The sequence below is a fragment of the Sinocyclocheilus anshuiensis genome, unplaced genomic scaffold (assembly GCF_001515605.1).
Source record: "Sinocyclocheilus anshuiensis isolate Anshui unplaced genomic scaffold, SAMN03320099.WGS_v1.1 scaffold796, whole genome shotgun sequence".
In the NCBI taxonomy this organism is placed as follows: domain Eukaryota; kingdom Metazoa; phylum Chordata; class Actinopteri; order Cypriniformes; family Cyprinidae; genus Sinocyclocheilus; species Sinocyclocheilus anshuiensis.
In genome coordinates, this window is record NW_015557105.1 from 17,623 (window position 1) to 26,983 (window position 9,361).

Consider the following 9,361-nt stretch of genomic DNA (forward strand, 5'->3'; position numbering starts at 1 on the left):
GTCAAGATCTGTGGAGCCTCCACGTGTGGTCCCTAGACGGGACGCGGAGATCATAGGTGATCTACCCCAGGCGGTGGTAAACACCATCACTTCGGCAAGAGCACCCTTTGTCGATAAAGACAGTGCTCTTAACTGCGCTGGCTTCCATCAAAAGGGTAGGGGACCTGCATGCATTTTTGGTCAACGAATCGTGCCTGGAATTCGGGCCGGCTAGCTCTCACGTTATACTGAGACCCAGGCCCTGATATGTGCCCAAGGTTCCCATCATGCCCTTCAGGGATCAGGTGGTGAACCTGCAAGCGCTGCCCTCGGAGGAAGCAGACCCAGTCCTAGCTTTGCTATGTCCTGTTCATGCTTTACGCCTATACGTGGACCAAACGCAGAGCTTCAGGGCCTCAGAGCAGCTCTTCGTGTGTTACGGAGATTTGGACAGGACCCTCCCTGCGGGCAGGATGTAGATTCCACAACGTCCCTGGAAAGGGCAAAGCTTTCCCAGTGTTATCCAATAGTGTTACTGTGTGGGTCAAGAGGAACAACAGTAATAGACTCTCTCCACGTAAGCCCTGTCCTATCTTCCGCCTCAGTAGCTGCGGGGGGATCAGGTGGCTTAGAAGTAGCAGTAGTTGGGCTTTGTTAGGGATCCCAGTTCGTTGGTATGTTCTGATGTGACCGACTGAAAGGGAACGTCTCGGTTACATATGTAACCCGCATTCCCTGAAGGAGGGAACGGAGACGTCATGTCGCGTCGCCACAGTTGCTGTACCACTGCGGGGCGCTGGGTCACCAGTTTAGCTCCTCAGCGAAAACCTGAATATGTGTTGCACCCGCTTCCACTTTTATACCCGCGCTGCAGGAGGAGCGTGAAATGCAAATCTCGCACACTAATGTGCATTGGCTTATTTAGTTTACACTCGAAGGTGATAGGGCTCTCAGGCGAAATCCCAATTCGTCAGTACGCCTGACTGACATGACATGTCCGTTCCCTCCTTCCCTCCACATACGTAACCGAGACGTTTGCTCTGTATCAGTGTTTACCTTCCGAATGAACAGTCTTCTGACGGCTTTATTATCGAGTCCTGAGCTGGCGAACTGCTTCTTCTTATATTCTGGAGGAAGATCGCTGTGTCCCGGCTTACCCATCGCCACTTCTGTCACAAAACAAAACTTAGTTTAGAGCTTATTAACAAAGAGTATCTGTCAAATATGCATATTGCAAATTGCACATATGTGACCCTGGAGCACAAAACCAGTCATAAGTAGTACAGGTATATTTGTAGCAATAACCAAAAATACATTGTATGGGTCAAAATTATCGATTTTTCTTTTATGCCAAAAATCATTAGGATATTAAGTAAAGATCATCTTCCATGAAGATATTTTGTAAATTTCCTACTGTAAATATATCAAAACTTAACTTTTGATTAGTAATATGCATTGTTAAGAACTTCATTTGGACAACTTTAAAGATGATTTTCTCAATATTTAGATTTTTTTGCGCCCTCAGATTCCAGATGTATTGTCTTATCCAGCAAACCATAGGCTACATCAATGGAAAGCTTATTTATTTAGCTTTTAGATGATGCATAAATCTCAATTTCGAAAAATGGACCCTTATGACTGGTTTTGTGTTCCAGGGTCACATATGAGGTTGAAATATCTCACCGTATGGAAGCGGCTTTTTGTCCGGTCCGCCTCTGTAAGGATCTGTAATGTAAGGAGCTGCTGTAGGATATGGATGCTGTGGATATCCAGAGCCTTCCTGTCTGTACATGGGATTCCCAAAAGCGGTCGGTGGAGCATACGGGGGTGCGACGGGTACAACGACGGGAACACCAGGATTCGATCCTCCATGAGGAACAGCAGCATTATAAGGCGGCGGCGGCGGCATCATGAAGCCCGGCGGGGCCTGCTGATTCACCTCGCTGTACTGAGGAGGGGTTTCAAAGCGAGTGTAGCCGCTTTTGCTTTGTGCCATGACTGGCTCTTAGTTCTGTGGAAAAAAAAAAAAAGATATATATATAACGTTTAGTGTGACCGCGGTTTAAGTAATAAATGTAGCCTAAATATCAGGTATTTGTTTAAATATTTGATGCATATTTTAATTATTTAATTAAATAGTTAAATCTCACACATCTCACATGGCACTGTAACCAATAAATGTTAACTGCAAACATATAGTGGAGAGTACATGTTGATTTGGTAGTTTGATTGATAGCTTTATCAGATGATTTAATATGCCTAACCATTTGATCGTGTATGTTTGGATCATAACCATATGGTAACCTGTGTTAACTCTTCTTCATTCAAAGCTTCATAACAAATAATCATCCCATGTAATTATAAACAACTATTAACTCAAATAGTGTGAAATAACAGAATCAAAATGTATCAAAGTAGAATTGTGCAAGTTTTGATCATTCATATGTACTTTTTATTTCACTTACTTCATATTGTAATAATAATAAATATTATTATATTAATGATCAGGCAAGTTTAATATATGATGGTGGTACGACGGTGAGCCTGAAGTGGTGGTCCGATATCTGGAAATCTGATCTTACTATCTGGGCATTTGCTTACAGATTGGACCTGTATATAAAGATTGTATATACAGATTGGATATATACATACATACAATTAAATACATCTCTAAAATGCCCCCATGCTGGAGTCCCCCTGAGAATATATAATAATAAATTATATATAATAAATGATATGATAAACTTGATATGATAAATATGTGGTGTCTATATATTTATATATTTAACAATATAGATTCAATTGTCTACATATAGAGCGTTCTCTCGCAAAACCAGTTGAGTTCGGACAAACTCTTCCTGTTTGCTTACAGCTTGCAGTGGTTCATACAGTTCCGTATGTTCACACTGGAGTCGATAATAATCAATTCTGATAAAATTATTAGGCTAATATTAACCTTATTAATAATATTACTATTAATAAAGCAGAATAATATGAACGCAACGCCCTGCACGTTAAGCTTTTTCTCCCCCATAGAAAACCCTGTACAGGTAGCCCTGTTGAAAAAAACAGCATATGCTGTTTAGGTATGTTTTGAAGCTGGGATGCTGGTTTGAGCTGGTTTAAGTTGGTCCTTTGCTGGGTATTTGCTGGTTTATGCTGGTCCTTAGCTGGTCATGTGCTGGTCCTAAACTGGTCCGACCAGCTTAAGACCAGCACATGACCAGCTTAAACCAGCAAAGGACCAGCTTCTCAGCTTCAAAACATACCTAACCAGCATATGCTGGTTTTTTCAACAGGGAGGCTAATGAATGAAGAAGGTGATTTAAAAATACCACATCTGTTTACAGTTTACGTGCAGTTCACGTGTTTTCTCCCCAGTAGACAGCACATTATAAAAAACTCTTAGAAGGTTGCTTTTCTGTGCATACGTGTATATTTTTAATAAAATATAAAACTTGGGCTTTTACAAAAAACACTCTTTTTTTTATATTAAGCCACGTTAAGCGCACTTTTCTATGAGAGAAAAAACGCTTATCACTTAACTTAAAACTAAAATACAATAAATTCACTAATTTTATGACTAATATGTTAAAGTATTTAAAAAATATTATACAAATAAATAACATCACCACCTCTCAACATATTCTGTCATATTCTGTGTTTCGGAGCAGCTCGAGCCGTTTCTCATCGCACTACAATAAAGGCTCAAAACCGCTGTATGAGTATATGATAAGCAAACTACAGCTTTCGGCTGGATAAAAGAAGCCAGTGTCACACTAGTAGCCTAAAGTTTTAATGGATGATGATTGTAATCACGGTAAAGATGATTACAGCGACATACAGGATCGTGCATGAGGCGCGCATGTGTCCGTTATAATTGATGAGCAAACGAAACATCCAAACATCATATTTCTGCTTGAACACAGCTCAGTATATTCACGTAGTTGTATAGAAGTGAGTGTTTTATAACAGATGCGAGCGTGTTTTGGAGAAGTTTGTGTGCCTTCAGATCGCTGAGTTTCCACACATTCAGAATGGTTTCATTTTTCATTTGTATTTTGGTGTTTAATGGTTCTGAATGGATCCGTAGTAGTTTATATGCAGTCCTTTGGCATCTCCATGTGGTCTTGTTTGGTAATGCAGGTTGATTTGTGCTCATTTGTTACTGTATAATTGAGCTTTACATACTTTTAAAACCCTCATCCGTCCCTCGGGTCATTTTGACCCGAAATTAAACAAAAAAAAATCGTGTGTTGATCATACCGGTCCAATATTTCTTTACTTTTGTCACACTTGCACCGGGAGTACACACAAAAAAATTTGAGTGGATTCGAGGAGTTTAAAAGGGTGCAATAAAAAAAATAACAAAAGTGTCCCAAGCGGGTCATTTTGACCCGCATAGGAATTAATGGTATTTACGAGAAAACTGCATTTTTCATTACATTTGATTTTTTTTGATATACAAAATCTGAGGCAATCCAGTAAAGATTTATACCCAAACGAAGGGCTGAGACTACAGAATATCCCCAATGCAGAAAAAACTCACATACACATGCACACGCACACACACATGCACAAACACACACATGGTACACACACTCTCATAGAACACATTATAATATGTTTCATGTTTCTGCTGGGATATGACTGTCATTTTTCCATTTTTTTTTTACTTAACACAGTTAGATTTGAGTGATGTGGTGGAGACCAATGAGTTTATATCATATTTATATTTTTAAAAATATATTATATATTTATTTCATATTTATGAAATTGTATGAATATAGAATTCTAATAGAGTTAAAATGTTTTTTTTTTTGTTTTTTTTTTTTACAAAATATGTATTTTGTAATGTTTCAATATATATTTTAATCCATAAACAACCAAATTGAAGCCTTAAGATTATCTAATTTCTCATGTTTCACTTGTTTTGCGCAGTTAAAAATCTCCATAGGGTTCTATAGGTCCCTCTAGTGGCTCTAACCATAAAATGCAATTTTATGTAATTTTTCCCCACCAGATTGCATCAGAGACACTCAGTGACTCAATTCTAAGGCCATCTGTTGGTTTTTGATGAAACAGGACTGAAATAGTCTTTCTTTGTTTTTTTTTGGTGAAATAATGTACAAAAACTGCTTATTTGCTTATGTTTTCTTAAAAATATCCAGAATAAAAATCACCCTTATTTGCTTATGTTTTCTTAAAAAATATCCAGAATAAAAGGTAAATATGATAAAAATCACCAAAACTTTATAGAAAAACCTACATAAAAATTTAGAAAAAAAATTATAAAGATGTTCCAATATAAGCTTTCTGGACCAAAAATAAAATTAGTGTCATTTTTGGCCTTTGGGTCATTTTGACCCACGAGGGACACTTTTGTTATAGGTTCGGGAGGGACGGATGAGGGTTAAGTTGTATAGAATATCTGCAGTGACATTTTTGCCAAGTAGGCTATGTTTGCAAAAAAGAACATGGAGTGTTTAAATCTATCTTGAATTTGTTTCGTTTAAAAATAATTACATGTAATTGAAAAGTAATAACACTAGAATACAAAGGTTTTAGTGAATAGAAAAGGTTTGGCTTGCAGTATTGATTTGGAGAGAAGGGGGCCTTGGGGTAAAAAAGGTTGAGAACCACTGCTTTAGGTAAAGGCAGGCCCAGTTCTACAGGGGTATTAAGAATTGAACATGATTTTTTTATTATTATTTTTAAAAATAATAATAATTAAATTAATGCAATATAAAGATACATCCCAACAAGCTTTATTATTTATTTATTTTATTATTTATTTATTTTTCACTTGGGAGATCTCGGTGAGCTTCTCATTTAAAAAGTAGATGATGTAAACATATTTGGTATTTTTAAATCACCGTCTTCGTTCATTAGCCTACCCTTAAGCGTTTTCTTTTGTGTTCAACATAAGAAAGCAACTCCTACAGGTTTGGAACGACATGAGAGTGAGTAAATGATGACAGCATTTTCATTTTTGGGTGAACTATCCCTTTAAAGCAGCACTATGTAACTTTTTCTGTGATCAAAATTGGCAAAATGTATATAATGAGCGAGTACATCATGAATTCATCTTCCAAACCGCGTTTTTGTCTTATCCCGAATCACTATGGTACACTTATAATAAGTGCTTATATTTGGACTATTGTAGCCTGGTCACCGCTGCGGAGTAACACATACCTGCGTGAATCGCCAGAGACATAAACTTAGAGAAGTAGCTCCGGTTAGAATGTTCTTCCGCGGGATGTGTGCCTTATTAATAGTAATATTATTAATAAGGTTATTAGCCTAATAATTTTATCAGAATTTATTATTATCGAATTTGGTCCTCCAATGTCACTGTTTTAAAACATTAAGCCACATGAAGCGTTTTAGAATGTCCCAAAAGTAAACAGGAAGAGTTTTCCGAACTCAAAAAACGTTGAAAAATATTTTTTCCTCCCACCCCGAATTTTTTCCATCACCATGTCCTTTTAGGGGCTCTGTAAGATTTCCATTCAGTGAACTCTGGAATGCTCTTAACCTACTATGTAAAAAAAAAGAAAAAAAAAACGAAGAAAAAACTAAACCAGACGATTAAATATTTTATAGCAGAACGATTAAAATACACGTAGCCTAGGCTAGTATAAAAAAAATGTAGATTCACTTTTAATGTTTTATTAATTTCTATTGCTTTCCAAGCCTCGCTATTTTTATCATTCCCTGACATTACTTCCCTCATAACAACATTAAAAAAGTGGCGAAAAACTACAAAAATCACATACTGTAACGCCCCTGTCGACTGTTTGTTGTGGTTTCTTCCCTTTGTGTTGGTTTAGCCCGTCTAATCATTAGTTGCCTGCCTCCACACACCCGTTTTCGTGACACATAACGGTGCTTTACCCATGCAACGACGATAATATTACTATCACAGTATTCAATACGAATATACGAATGCTAACAATAACAAAATAACAATGCAAGAGAACAAAAGAGACAAATCAGTGTAAAGTCAATTCAGTGATGAACTTACATGTCGCTGCGGACTGGAGAGTAAAACTGGGGTTTACGCTGTTAGCTCGCCAAATAATCTTAAACTTGTTGTTTTGAAACAAAACCATCTGTTTTTTTCTTCTTCTTTTTTTTTTTTTTTTCTTTTTTAAACACTCCTACTCCCGTGAACGCGGTTCCTGGCTTCCCGTAAGTACAGCCTACAGCCCTGCAGAGCCATTGAGAAACAGAGTTGCGACACCAATGACATGCACATACATGCACAAAAGAATTGGGACACCCCCTTCTTTAGAACAGAAAAATGTATGAAGGTAGAATGACGTCAGTAAGCGTAAATTAAATTTGCATGCACAACAGAAGCTTTGTAAAGGTGTAAATCGCGTTTCAAGCGCAAGAAAAAAATATTTGCAGCATTTTACTGTTACTCGTAAGTGTAATTCATGTATTGTGAAACTGCAGCTCCAAACATTCAATAAAAGAGCAGTTTCCTATTTCTCTGGGTCTGAAGAGGGCGAGGATGGCGGTGTGCGAGACATGGCCTCGACACTCCCGTCCCCCTCTCCTTTCGCCAGCGGGCAGCAGGGCCCGGTTCGAGGACGATATGCCTTCTCACGCGCCCCCTGCCCAACCGTGGATCCAGGTAAGTGTTGCACCGAGCACTCAGACCCCACTCCGGGATGCTGTGCCTTCCAGGTTGGGTACCTGTGCTCCACCTCGCTGCCCCAGTCAAGTCAAGTCACCTTTATCTATATAGTGCTTTTAACAATACATATTGTGTCAAAGCAACTGTACAGCATTAAGAAAATATTGTCAATAATGCAAAATGACAATAGTAAACACTCAATTTTTCGTTAGTAATTTGCACATAAAATTCACCTCCCCGAATACTGTTTTCCAGATTCACAAATGCATGTAAACCTCAGATTTGTTAGTTAGAGGTGTGTATGTTAATTAATTCAATTCATTCGTAAATAGGGTGCACATGCACGCTCATTCACAATTAGCATAATCACAGGCCATGAATTACAACTACGTGTATTATGTGTACAGGAATGTTCTGGCATCTTTGGACTCCCTTCACAGGTTTGGCTGCGGTATATTGCATAAATCAGGGGTGTCAAACTCTGCTCCTGGAGGGCCACAAGTAATCTTGAAGTTCTTGGTTAGATCATTCAGGTGTGTTTATTTAGAGTCGGAGCAAAACTTTGAGGGGTTATGGCCCTCCAGAGACTGAGTTTGACACCCCTTGCATAAAAACAAAAGAGACTAATTGGCTATATGCCTAAAAAAGCTTATTCAGTGAAAGTGTTAAGCTTGCACATACTGCTGGTGCTCATAATAGACTAATAGTAATCTATAAAGAAAAGAAAAATGGACTATGTGGCTGTCCATTTTTGTTTACCAATGAAATTTTCCACCTCTAACTGTTAATGAATTATTTTGTTATTATATGAAATTCCTTAACGCAGTTTCTGGAGGAGTGAAACCATAATCTTTCAGTTGATTGCTGGAGCACATAAGTAGTGCTCGCCTTGCTCCAGCATCATTCAGTTCGCCCGGCGTCCTCCCAAGTTCAGGGGCATTCAGTTCACCTCTGTGCCGAGCAAGGATGCTCCCGTCTTGCGAGCAGAAATCTCAGTCCTACTGTCGAAGGACGCGATAGAGCCGGTCTCTTCAGCCGATATGAAGTCAGGGTTTTACAGCCCCTACTTCATTGTACCCAAGAAAGGCGGTGGGTTGCGACCAATCCTGGACCTGCGCATTCTGAACCGGGCCCTTCACAGGCTCCCGTTCAGGATGTTGACGCAGAAACGTATCTTTCGATGCGTTCATCCGCTCGATTGGTTTGCAGCGATCGACCTGAAGGACGCGTACTTTCGTGTTTCAATCCTCCCTCGACACAGGCCGTTTCTCCGGTTCGCGTTCGAGGGGCGAGCATATCAGTACTTCTCAACTACCTCGATGACTGGCTCATACTGGCCCAGTCTAGAGCGCGGCTGTGCGAACACAGGGACGTGGTTCTCAGCCACCTCAGCCGGTTGGGGCTTCGGGTCAACTGGGAAAAGAATGGGCATGGCAACACGGTACTTACCGGGTCCCAGTCACCCCGTCTTGCCGCCAGACCTTCACCCCGTGGTCGGACCTTGCTTTCCTTCGGGCAGGGGTTCCCCTAGTGCAAGTGTCTAGGCATGTTGTTGTCTCAACAGATACCTCTGTCATAGGCTGGGGTGCCATGTGCAATGGGCATGCAGCGTCGGGTACCTGGACAGGGCCTCGTCTGCAGTGGCATATCAATTGCCTCGAGTTGCTAGCAGTATGGCTTGCTCTGCGCCACTTCAAATCGCAGCTACACGACAAGCACGTACTGGTGTGGATG

At 39.7% G+C, this 9,361-nt stretch overlaps 1 protein-coding gene across 1 annotated transcript in view; it reads right to left on the minus strand.

The window, feature by feature from the left end:
* Window positions 1-7,247, minus strand: part of LOC107677648 (protein lifeguard 1-like) — a 16,096-nt gene extending 8,849 nt beyond the window's left edge. The window contains exons 1-3 of the mRNA XM_016472635.1: window positions 7,007-7,247; window positions 1,663-1,990; window positions 1,036-1,145 (exon numbers count right to left, since the gene is read on the minus strand). Of these exons, the coding sequence (XP_016328121.1) occupies window positions 1,036-1,145; window positions 1,663-1,975 (423 nt within the window). The 5' untranslated portion in view covers window positions 1,976-1,990; window positions 7,007-7,247. The remainder of the gene's footprint in view (window positions 1-1,035; window positions 1,146-1,662; window positions 1,991-7,006) is intronic.
* Between the last annotated feature and the right edge of the window lie 2,114 nt (window positions 7,248-9,361).